The 13,039-nt window shown below is 42.4% G+C and overlaps 1 protein-coding gene across 3 annotated transcripts in view; it reads left to right on the top strand.

The window, feature by feature from the left end:
• The window catches only part of lrp5 (low density lipoprotein receptor-related protein 5), a 77,983-nt gene extending 66,514 nt beyond the window's left edge, over nt 1–11,469 (top strand). For 2 of the 3 annotated variants that reach the window (XM_029523286.1, XM_029523289.1), the window contains exons 22-29: nt 942–1,151; nt 1,429–1,554; nt 1,738–1,974; nt 3,221–3,331; nt 3,424–3,663; nt 3,748–3,890; nt 3,976–4,073; nt 9,211–11,469. In XM_029523286.1, coding sequence (XP_029379146.1) covers nt 942–1,151; nt 1,429–1,554; nt 1,738–1,974; nt 3,221–3,331; nt 3,424–3,663; nt 3,748–3,890; nt 3,976–4,073; nt 9,211–9,535 — 1,490 coding nt within the window. In that variant the 3' untranslated portion in view covers nt 9,536–11,469. Of the gene's footprint in view, nt 1–941; nt 1,152–1,428; nt 1,555–1,737; nt 1,975–3,220; nt 3,332–3,423; nt 3,664–3,747; nt 3,891–3,975; nt 4,074–8,869; nt 8,876–9,210 lie in introns of all 3 variants that reach the window. The other variant, XM_029523288.1, reaches the window with a different exon arrangement.
• Nucleotides 11,470–13,039: the final 1,570 nt, after the last annotated feature.

The raw sequence follows: 13,039 nt of genomic DNA on the forward strand, positions 1-13,039 counted from the left end.
ATGACTGAAAATTAATGTTAGACAGTTTGTGATTTTATAGGGCAGTGTCATTATTTATGGCCACACTGAGCACATGACCAAACATAGACCTTTACTAGGGCCACTCCTCACAATCTTGATATTTTTGTTCAGAGGGGTGGAATCAGCTCAGAGTGTCCAGGTTAATTCTCAAAGGTCAATACAGCCATATAGTCGAAAGCAGGGGTCTCAAACACCCAGCCTGAATGTCACTTGCAACCCCATCCCCCACTTCTGGCCCCCCAATCACAGCTAGCCTGCGATTAATAACATTGTTTGACCGCCCAATAAAATAGTACTGTAAATCTGCCTTTGAGGTTATTTTTTGTATCTTGTTTTGCCCCCACAGTAATTGATAAAACCACTTGTGAAATTTAAATAATGAAAAACACATTTATTTTGTAAATGCAAAATAATTTCAACAGAAGTAAAATTTTTAAAGTGAACAGGAAGAGTGCAGGTCTGGAGCCATACAGTGTAGCACTCCAGAACAGACAACACAAAGAATAAGGGAGATGAAGAACAAGAAAAAGTTGCTGTCGTAGCAGAAGAACAGTAGGAAGTATGTTACTTTCAAATTTTAGGAAAGTGTATATTGTGCACAGATAGTAAGCAATGTATTTGAATAAAAAAAATAAATCACAAAATTTTTGGAAACATCTGGGAGTTTATTTTGTATTACTTAAACACTCCCTCCAATGAGGGTGGCAGTAGTGACCCCCAGCTCATTTGAGTTTGAGGTCCTTTGTCTAAAGGTAGATGTTAAATCATTGATGATTGTATATTCACAACGTTCAACTATTCTTAAAAAATTTACTGGATTTCTGGACTTTTGGATACTTGCAAACATTAAAGTGCACTTAAAAATCCAGAGTTACTCACAATGTACTGACATCATTCTTATAATTACATCATTACTCCAGGAGCCAATCGCATCGTTCTCCAGGATTCCAACATCCTCCAGCCAATGGGGCTGACAGTCCTGGGAGACCACCTGTACTGGATCGACCGGCAGCTGCAGATGATAGAGAAGGTGGACAAACTGACTGGAGATGGACGCACACGCATCCAGGGACGAATATCGTACCTGACCTCTGTCCACGCTGTGGAAGAGATGGACCCCCAGGAGTTTGGTATGGGCCTCAGTCTATCAAACTCATGCAATGAGAGGCTCTGTGCACCAGTCTCTAAGAGAGGCCTTCAAGTACTGAGTATGACCAGTTTAGCACATAAGTCCTGGCTGCACGGTAAACTAATCTTCCTCTTTCTCTAACTGAATACACAGATGTTTGTGCCTATTGGTCATTTATAGCCTGAAGAAACTGAACAACACCTGCATTCAAAAGCCATCTCTAGATGATCTTCAGGGAAGTTTCTGTCTCTTTAGTAATGACTGTTTCCTCTCTTTAGCATCCCACCCTTGTTCCCATGACAACGGAGGGTGTTCACATATCTGCATTGCTAAGGGTGACGGTACACCGCGCTGCTCCTGTCCCATGCATCTGGTGTTACTGCAGGACCTTTTGCGCTGTGGAGGTGAACCATCAACTCCTTTATGATCAGGATTATATCTCTGCAGATGGGGAAGAAATGTGTCAAACTAACCCGCCTCCTTCACTTGGGTTCATGTGGATTTGGGTCTCACTGCAAGTACTCCAATCCTCTTTAGTCCAGCTACTAGTCTTACTGTGAACTTGTTGCGTCTTTCTTGTCTTTCAGAGCCTCCCACCTGCTCCACAGAACAGTTCACCTGCTCCACAGGGGAGATCGATTGTATTCCCATGGCGTGGCGCTGTGATGGCTTCTCTGAGTGTGAGGATGGCAGTGACGAGGAAAACTGTCCTGTCTGCTCAGCCTTCCAGTTCCAGTGTGATAAAGGAGGCTGCATTGATGCTCAGAGGCGCTGCAATGGAGAACCCGACTGTGCTGATAACTCCGATGAGCAAGACTGTGAGAGTAAGTCTATGCCTGGCCACAGGTTGAGCATGGTCAAACCTGTTAAGTGGGCCAAAAAAATGAACGAAACAATCATCCACTATAAAATGTAGAAAAACAGGAAAATTGTGTCTATTTTCAAGTTTTGCTCAAGGTTTAGATCCTAGTGTCCACAAAACAAGACCAAAAGTGCATTTAAGTTGTTTATAGATGAAACATAATATTGAAAATGCAGAGTGGAGAAAAAAGAAATGCTTTGTATGATCCAAGTCCAGCTCCAGTACAGCCATGGTTGCAGCCTTATTAACAGGGAAAGGCTACAGAATCGAATGATACCAAACAATCTAAAAATTACAACACCCAGTTGCAGTCATTTCCCTACATAAAGACCCTTACTGCCAGAGGCTATTACATGCAGTGGAAGTAAGGTGACAGTGCACGTACCATGTGCATGGTGCATGCATAGGGTGTCCATATGGTATGTGAGTTCGGCAGTTTAAGGGAGTTGTTATAGTTGCAGATGTAGTTATAGCTATAGTGACAGTGTTAAAGTATTAAAGTAGTTGTTTCCGTTGGAAGTAGAAAATACCCTATCTGGCACACATTGAAAACTGCACCAAAAAAAAAAAAAACTGTGCCCACCTGGTGGTGGGTGCTTACTAAAACCTTTGGGTAGGGGAGGATCAAATTTTATCATATTTGGTGAATGTGCAGTGAATGAGTGATTGAATGGGAACAATGCATTGGAATTTTTGTAGTTTTCTCCTCTGTCAAATGGGGGGGGGGGGGGGGGGGGGGGGGGGGCAAGCAAACATAAAATTTTCACATTACCCTTTGGTTTATTCCAATTTTCTCAGGTACAGTAAAAGGCACAATATTTTTGAGACTGTGAATACATTCTCTGAGGTCCCTAGATGTCTTTAGACACCAAGAGCATGCATATGAACCTTATTGTGGAGCAATACTTAATTTCCTTTGGGTATGTCTTTTTAGGAATTTCTTCCTGAAAATATGGTCAGGGCTTAACATGTTAAAATGACCACAGTAGCCTTCAGCTTAGACATGCCATCATGTCAAAACATTACAGCACAGGTTCAAATCACATTGTGTCCTCTCCTCTTGATTTATCATATAAAATGCAGCATGTTTAACCACCAGTAGCATAATAATATAAGACTAAGAGGCTTTACTGCTCAGTTGATTTGAAATCTGACCTGCTTCTACATGTTGTTGAGTACAACTGGATCTGTTTCATCCTCTCCCACAGCAATCTGTCCTCCGAACCAGTTCCGATGTGGTGATAACCAGTGCATCACTAAAAAACAACAGTGTGACAACTACTCTGACTGTCCTGATGGCTCAGACGAGCTTGCCTGTGGTAAAAATGTTGACAAAACCACAAGTACAGAATGTTTCCTTCTTTTACCTTTCCTACACTGGACCCTATGTTCGTCTTTGTTCCATATGTAGAGTATATGTCTCCCCCGTCCAGCGGGGTCCCTGACACTGGGTCCAACACCATAGGTCCGGTCATCGCCATCATCCTGCTCGTCTTTGTGATAGGAGGAGCCTATTTTGTGTGTCAGCGTGTGGTGTGTCGATGTTACAAAGGCCCCACCGGGGCTTTCCCTCACGAGTACATCAGCGGTGCTCCCCATGTGCCCCTCAACTTCATCGCCCCAAGCAGTTCACAGCACGGCACTTTCCAAGGTAAGAGCAGACCCAATGCCACAGAAGTGCATTCTGCCATGCAGCTGTTCTCTGGATCATTGAAAGGTGAATTAATATGTGCAGGTATCACATGCGGGAAATCCATCATGAGCTCAGTCAGCCTGATGGGCAGCAGCAGCAGTGGAGCCCCTCTGTACGACAGAAACCATGTGACTGGAGCCTCATCCAGCAGCTCCTCATCCACTAAAGGAGCCTTCTACCCTCAGGTACACACACACACACACACACACACACACCTCTGTGATGTTGTCTCTGTACCCAGTAAAATAACAGCTGGATGCTGTGTTGTAGATGCTGAACCCTCCTCCATCCCCAGCTACCGACCGTTCTCTCTACAACACTGAGATTTTCTACTCCTCCAACAGCCCATCCACCACCAGGTCATACAGGTAACCATCACACACCTCTTACTTACTCACCTCTGGCTTACTGCCAGATCATGCTGTTCAATCCAAATCTATTATATTGTTCTACCTTTACAAAGAACCCAAAATGTCAGCCTGAATTTCGTGAAAATGTGCCTAAATCTGCAGAAATCTGTTGAGTTTTTTTTTATTAGAAAATGCTGGTTCACTGGCACGCTCTCATGTGAAAGACCATCAAAGCAAAATCAAAGCTCCATCTGTTCATTGTGATTTAGTCAGTATAACCGTTAGTGCCTAGAGGCACAACCTGATCTGGATCAGGCTTTGTCCCAGCTGCTCTGATGTTAGTGATAATGCGCGTGTCTCTGGTGTTAGTAGTATCCAAATCCTCACTTCAGATTCATCTTGAAGTCATGATTCGATCTAATTGATCCAGTGATCTTTTTTTGGTTCTTGAAGCACAGATAACTGATTTTAGACTAGTCTAGTTTAATCTAGTGTCATTTTCTGTAATTTTCTAATTGTTATTTCATAAGATGGTCTGCATTATGTTGTGAGTGATAGGCCTTTTTGTCTAGTTTAAATACTGTATTAACAGTGTAATCTAACGATAACTGGTTTCACTCGTGTACATGGAGGGAAGCACAGTTGTGATAAGATGTGACTAATTGGCACTAATTAAATGCTTAAAACCTTCCAACACTGAATAAGGTTGTTTGTACGATGCTACAAATCTCCCCATAGCATGTTATTGCTTTAGCATGAAATTAATTTTGTGGCTCTAAATGAAGATAGAAGAGTTGACTGTCTTAACATTATTGTATTCATGAGTCTAATTCTTTATAATACCTATGGAAATTGTCCTGCCATATTTGTCGTGTTGCCTAAGGAGTTTGCTAGATGTGTGTCACAAAAATTACAAATTGTAGTTTGTAGTTTTTTGTTTGTTTTTTTTTTTTTTTTTGACGCAAAAGTTGTTAACATAAACCAGGGAGAAAGTTAAATATTTCCACGCTGGTGATTTTAGGATGGCTTTCATTTAAGTTGATATCCATAATATCTTTCCCTCACTCCAACAGGAAGTCAAACAGGAACCATTTGACTTGAAATTTAGATTTTTGGCAAGTTTTGCCAATTTGCATGCCTAGTACTTTTCCTAACTCTTCCTCCAATTTTCATCCAAATTACTTAATCTTTGCTTAGTATCAACTCCAGACCATTCATTCATTCATTCATTTTCCACTGCTAGCGCGGGGTACACCCATGACAGATTGCCATTCTATCACAGGGCCAATACAGAGTCAGATAGAACGAACAACCACTCACACTCAGCCGTATGAGCAATTTAGAGTTGCATTTAACCTAAACATGTATGTCTTTGGAGAGTGGGAGGAAACCAAAGTTGTCAGAGGAAACCCACGCAGACACAGGGAGAACATGCAAACAGAAAGGCTCAAACCAGCAAACTTTTTGCTGTGAAGCAAAAGCTCTAACCACTGGACACAAGAAGTCAGACTCAATACCATTATAGCCATTTGGCATGGCATTACAAAGATCTTGGAAAAAGAGTCTGCATACGTCAGCATTCAGTGAATGGACTCACACACACATATGACCGTATGAACAATGAGTCAATGAGAGAATGCCGAGCTCTCAAAACAGCAGTTTATATACTGCTCTTGACAAAGAGGGTCAGTAGACAAACCATATGGTGCTAGCATCATTCTCATAAAATCTGTCTTGCTGAGACGTAATTACCTTGAACAGTCAATTTTCCCCATCACATTCCCCCCTTTTTAGCATTTTAATGCTAAACCATGCTTAATGGAAAATTCCACAAGATCTTACTACCTTATAACCCATGAGTCCTGCCCGCTCCGGCAAGACGTTAGTTAGTTAGTTAGAGTCAGGAAAGAGGGTGGAAAGAGGGTAGGCAGAGACACGGGCAGAGAGACAACATGTGATCAGGGACAAGGATCTGACACAGACTAAACAGAAAACAGGACTTAAATAAACAGTGACTAGACAAGACACAGGTGAACCAAATTAGGACAGGAAAGGTAATCAACATGAGGGAAATGTAATAACAACAAGATTTTAAATATAAAACAGGACATGAACACAAACAAAACTCAATCCCTGACACAAGGTAGCTATAGACATGTTCTACAGGAAAATTAACCTTAAATGACATCTGTTGTGATCTGGCACTATATAGAAAATTAAATTATATGAAATTACATGTGACGTCATTGTGTGTGTGTGTGTGTGTGTGTGTGTCAGGAAGCGGCAGCACAACAGAGGGAGGGAGGTTTACTTTCCACTTGAATATGATTTGTTTTTCAGGATGTTGGAATTAGTCAGGAATATCATCTATTGTCTGTTTCAGTTATGGTGTGTGTTTTGTGTGTTTTTAGGTTTGTGTCGGTGTTTGTGCTCTTATGTGTCTGAAGCGTTTGTTTGTTTAGCCAGGCCAGTGTCATCACCAGATCCATCCGTCCCCGTGCAACCACCATGTAGTCAATCAATACTAAGTCCTCTGCCCCATCTCTTTTCTTAATGTTTCTGCTGCTACGGCTTTTTTTTTTCCTTTTGTTGTTGTTTGTTTTTTTTTTTCCCCAGCGGTCATCATCTCTGCGTCTGCCCTGTTGCTTCCTCCTTTGCCCCTTCTCCAGTTCTTTGAGTTGGGCCAGGTGCATCTTATTAGTGATGCAGTTCTTCTCTGCTTGTTTTGCTGATTCTCTCTCTTTTTGTCAAGCTTTCTAGTTCAGGGACCTAGAAAGACCAGTTCCCTGAGCTATTCATCACTTCTCCAGCACACAGTTTTTCCTGAAAACGGTGTCTGGCACGTCTGCCAACCTATCTCAGTAGGTGGAGAAGAATTTCCCCTGCGCAGTTAACTCACGAGGAAAGATGTTTAAAGCCACTGACTTCATTGGACCCCAACTGTGAAGGGATTTCCGGTCCTCCAGATGTCAGGCCCTCTTCTCAACCTTCGATAGTTTGGGAGTTTGAGGTCGCAAGAGTCTCGGCTCTTGTTGCGCACAGTTTTAACACCTTCCGTCCAGAATCCCAGGACCCGCTCACAGATGTGGTCCCTTCGTGGTCGCCAAAATTGTGGTGGCAAAAAGCTGACAAAGATCTTGGAAAAAGAGTCTGCACACGTCAGCTGTCTTTTCTTGAGTTTAATCGCATTCAGTGAATGGACTCACACAGATACAACCGTATGAAAAGCCAGTCAGTGAGAGAGCCTCGAGCCCTCAAAGCATACAGTTTATATGGTGTTCTTGACAAAAATCTGTCTTCCTGAGTCATAAGTACCTTGAACAATCAATGTCAGAATTTTCCCATCGCAGCACCAAATTCAGTGTGTCGCCATAAGAGAGGAAGTCCTCAAAAGAGAATACATGGTACAAGCTGTTCCAAATTTGCCACATGTGATCAGGATCCCACCCTGAATACATCTATCTGTTGTGACTGAGTCAAACATCTCTTAATGGAAAGAGGAAGTTGGCATGCTGCATAGATAAAAGAACAACTCCTTTATCTTGTATCCAAATGACTTCAAATGCACTTAGTAGCATTTAGAGATTTTGACTTTGCCTGTGACTGTTATGGGCTCACAGAAAGACTCAGGCGCAAACATAGGTCACGGTTAAAGGTTTTATTCCTACAGTGGAGCAGGGAGATGAGCAGGGAGGGAATGGCTGGGAAACGCAGGGGCCGAGGGGAAGACAGGGACCAGGTTGAACAGAATCCAGAGCAGGAGGCTTAAAAGGAGACTGGGACAGGAGGAAGGCAGAGGAAGAGAGCCGGTAAGTGAACAGCGATCAAGTCTAGGCAAAGACACAATCTGGTAATGATAGAGCTGAACGTAGTAACTGACTGAGTAGAGGCTACAATCTGGCAGCGTGGAAGTGGAAGCACTAGGCTTTTTAGTGGTGATAATATGGCACGAGTTGCAGTGGATGATGGCTCTGCTCTGCTCCTGTGCACCAGTCTCCACTCAGGCAATCAGTCTTGCTCCCTCCTCTACACACGCACAAACCCTCGAAGAGTAGCACTGGTTAATTGGGGGTTGGGGGTGTGTCCGGATCGACAGCCACAGGGACAGATGTAACAGTGGCAATGGCGCCAATTTTGATATGTCGCCATAAAAGAGGAAGTCCTTATAACTCCAGGATTGTCCGATCTGTTGATTTAGACGCCTCATACTTTAACAAATTCCTCCTGCAGTTTTCATCATACTTCATGCTTCATATGACTCAGTATCCTCTCAAGACCATAAAGATGTAAACTATCAAAATCCTTTTTGTGTCCTTTCTCTTACTCCAATTTCAATGGAACATCATAAAAGAAGAAGTCCTCATAATCCCATTGTGCATCGTCCAATCTGTTTTAAATGAACCACCCATGATCAGAGCCATACTCATACAGCTCTAAAAGCTGACAGATGGATCTCAGTCATTCTGATCAATCTATATCTCTCATATACCAACTTCCCTGTTGGACCAAATGGATTTTATTTCTGAAAACTTTTGCTCTTCTGAGGATCCTGCCAATCCACTCGAAGTCCCATGGGGTTGGCTTTCAGACAGTGATGTCATTTTCTGAGATACTTGGTTGTTCAGAGGGTGGGACTTTTATACTCAGTGTTTTCAATCTCCAACATAACCTACTCTGGGGTAGGTTAGCCATTCAGTGTAAGTTAGAGCCGTAATTTATCCTGATAACAAATTAGCCACCTTTGTAGGACCAAAAACCAGAAATCACAGGATTTAACCTGAATTTACCTTGAGAAATGCAAATCTTGTTTCTAGCTACAGGCAAATGGCAGTGCCACTGGTCCAAAAAAAAAAAAATCAAAGAAAATAAATTTAAAAAAACAACTTTGTGGTCATCTTTACATATTCCAGCAATACTTTCTCAAAAACATAAGTGTTAACTGTTATTTCAGCTGAAAATCAGAGAAATATGGTCAAAGAAAAAGACAACAAGAAAGACAAGAAAAAGAGCTAACAAAGAGAAAATAACATCTCCAAATATTAAAAACATTAATTCAAAAACACAGTCAATAGCAGGAAGTTTTGTTTATGTTAAGATTCTACATGCTTCTTGTTCTCCCCTCAGTGTGTTAATAGCCTGTGTCCTCTCCCCTCAGACCTTACCACTCCATCCGTGGTGTTGTCCCACCTACTACACCCTGCAGCACCGACGTCTGTGACAGTGACTACACCCCCCACCACCTGCCGGCTGGTCTGGCGTCAGCAGCGGGCCGCTGGAAGGCCACAAGCCATGGCAGTCATGGCAAGCACAACAAGTATTATATGGACCTCAACTCAGACTCAGATCCCTACCCTCCACCTCCAACACCCCGCTCCCAGTACCTGTCAGCTGAGGAGAGCTGCCCCCCTTCCCCCTCCACAGAGCGCTCCTATTTCCACCTGTGTCCCCCTCCCCCCTCCCCCTGCACCGACTCTTCATGACCCTCTAGTTTGAGAGAGTTGTTATGAAGGGATAGACAAAGTGCTTTTGCTTTAACCAGAATCAGCCTGGTCCAGTCTAGCTCCAGCCCAGATAGGCTCACACTTGCTGCTTCCTGTCAGCAGGTTCTGCTCAAGAGCCTGCGTCCCACATTGGTCATTTCATCATTCCAGTCATCCTTGAGCTTTCAGGGTGGCCAGCATCCCATCAGATGTCTGTGTCATCCATGTCCTACTCCAACGTTCCCTCACAGGTTGAAGGGGGACTGAGAAAATAAAACTTCCTCTGCTTCATCTGTCCAAAGTATGAGCCTGAACACATTGTCTGAGAGTCTGTCATCAGTCTAATGCCTCAATTTATTCATTCAATCCAAGGCATGAAAGGTATGCCTGTCCCTGCCCCGAACACCTTCTCACTTCCTAACATTTTATCCTTGTTCCTCATGGGGTCTTTTTTGGCAGACCTGTGGCAGGACTGTATATAGTGTTAAAATAATATGCACAAAAATAGATGAGAGGAATTATTTTACTATTTTATTCTCGCTGGCTGATCCCCTGCTCCACAGGAAACAAGACAGAGAGATGAGAGGATGTGTGTGCGATGGATGGATGATTGGACAGCTGTGTGTGAATGTTTCCCATTAGTACAGGAGGTTAGACTGACCCATCAAGGATTCCTGGATAAATGTGATGGGGTGGGATGGGTGAGTGGATGGATGAAACAGGGTCAACAGAGAAATCCTGTGTACTTTATTTTGAATTGGTGTCACTCACATTTCAGTCTGGGAATTATTTGTAGTCCAAATTGGGGCCTTGTTAAATCACCATATGAGAAAAATATACCAAATGAATACCAACATGTAAAGCTTTTTTTTTTATATAGAAGTGTAATGAAGTCATCGACTGTGTGGATGCTCCTCATTGTGAATTTGACCCTTCTTGTCCTGTTTACCAAAAGTATTTGCTGCTATTGTATACAGACCATAGACTCCCAAAAAGACCATTCTCATACTGACAATACATCTTGAAGCTATTTTACACTTAAAAATGAATTATTCTTATAGCAACTTCTGTTATCTGTGTTTGTGTGTAGATCATATGTATGTTTGTGTGTCGGTTGCCATGTTTGGTTTGAAGGAGTCTTTTTCTGAAGAGTGGCAGCTGAGCATCTCTTCTGCAGGACCATCAGCTGACTCTGACCCAGTAACTCTAAACTTCTTTCCTTTTGCAATTCCTCAAGTTGAAAGCACAAGACAAATGTCTTCGTCATGCTTTGCCTAAGTCTGTGTGAAATGGGAGGGGCTATGTCAGACAGTAATTTTGAAGCAGCTATAGGTCAGAGGTCAGCAAGAACACTTTCTACCTGACATCTGATCAGCTGTCTTATTGATGGACATTAGGCAACTTCCACTGTGGAGACATTGAACTGAGAGCTGTCATCGGTCCTCTAGTGATGGGATTATGAACAACCGAAAGAACAAATCTGTCTTCACCAGCTCCCATTCAACTTTATCTACAGAAGGCCAGGCAGCGATGGGAAGGGAAAAAAGATCATTAAGTGTAGGCTCTAAGAAGATCATAACCAGCATTTTGCTTCCTCTGTCCAAAGCCTGAGATGTGTGGTGCACTGAACACTGGAGCATGCAAAGGGCGCTGACTTTGCCAATATCAAAACAGGACCCAACAGCTGAAAGGTGGAAGATATGCAATTAAGAGAAAGAAAACAAAATTTACTTCTTTCACAGGTAATAAACTCAATCTAAAAAGTGAACAGTTCATTTTTATTAAGGCCTATAGGACCTACCCCTAAACCACTGTGTCAGTAAAACTCCTTAAAACCTTGTTTGTTTTGTCTAAGCTAAAAATGCTTTGTGTAATATACACTTGTGACAATTTTTGTATCAAAAGCATTTTTATATAATAAAGGTTCTATTTTAAGGAAAGTTGTTTCTTGAGTTGAGGACAGCAGGACACAATCCTCTCAGGTTTTGCATGGTGTTATCTCCACATCATCACAAATAGGACAAAAAAAGAAATTCACTAGGCTTGTCTGGGATTTGAACACGGGACCTCTTGAAAATCATACCCCTAGAAACAACAAGCCACTTTGCCTATCATGCGGTGGTCCTGTATTCAAACTGACACATGTACTTTAGGGAGGTGTTCAATGGTGCTGTACTGACACCTGTTGGTGGAATACAGTCATTGCACTCAATGTGTTGCTAAGACACCAGTGATGCTGAATGACATCACCTTTGCCTAAACAAACATCCTGAGTAGTGTGTGTGTATGTGTGAACTTGCTGATGAAAAAAAATTTTAAAGATTTTGTTTAAGCCACATCCTTAAGCCATAACCTTCCTGCGTTGACTGATTTACAACTTAAAACACTCATAGTGTTTTACAAGTGATTGCCTCAAGGCCTTATGATATCCTCCACAGTGTGAACTTGCATATAAAAGTGATGCTCATCACTCTGACAGAACTTTGAGTGTTTTAGTCAACCTGTGGTACACCTGCTGTGTTCCAGGTCAAAAGTGACCGGCCTAGGAGATGAATGGGTATCCAGATTATATTCATCCATCAGATGAGAAAACATCCCCATACACACCACGCCAACATTGACACACACACCACACATTTCAGACTGAACAATGTCTTTTGCGGGTACACATCTCTTTCCTGCACTTACGTGTCGATCCTCCCACGTGCACCAACTTCCAGGCTAATCAATGTATCATATCTTCACACAGACGCCCAAAATATAGCTTGATGTTTGCCTTGCAGTCCTTTTATGTTGAGACAAACCTGGAGGGAAAGAGTGTGTTTTGAGTCAACTGGAGAGAATTGGACCTCCAAGCCTGCATGGGTCTGAAAGGAAGCGCTGTGAGCTCTGTGCCCCTAGAACAACAAAGCAAGCCAGTGATGCTGCAAATGTGATGCCTGTGTTTGCAAGGCCTGCTCTGACCTGAGTGCCAAATGCCACTTGTGCATGAATTCATATGCACACATGCACACGCACAAACACACACACAACTTCATGTTGAGGACTTTTGTCTCTGGTTTTCCATTTCTTCTTTACAGGTTCATTTTGGAATACATTCCCAGTGCCTATTTGTATTTTTATGTTAATTTAAGAACAGTTAAAACAGACTGGTCAAATTTGACCAGGAACATTGCAGTAAGGGGCGGGGGGTGAACATGACAGGGGGTTTAAAAGATTTGATTTATAAAATAAAACTAGCCACATAAAAATCACATCAGTACATATATTGTGCAGGGTCCTGCATCAGAAAGCTGGCTTTCGGCCGAACAGCAGTATTTGTGGCGTTTCCTGGCCACCTGCCCACACAGTTAATAAAGGAGGGATTTTATGAGAATGCGAGTAGGCTAATTTATATAATAGGAATGAAATAGGCTACCAGTATGAGCTTATTGTTGTATACTAAATGCTTCCTTCACAGGGTTCCCCAGAGTTATCAAGGCCATTGATTTTACCTACATCCCT

The sequence above is a fragment of the Echeneis naucrates genome, chromosome 16 (assembly GCF_900963305.1).
Source record: "Echeneis naucrates chromosome 16, fEcheNa1.1, whole genome shotgun sequence".
NCBI classification, from domain to species: domain Eukaryota; kingdom Metazoa; phylum Chordata; class Actinopteri; order Carangiformes; family Echeneidae; genus Echeneis; species Echeneis naucrates.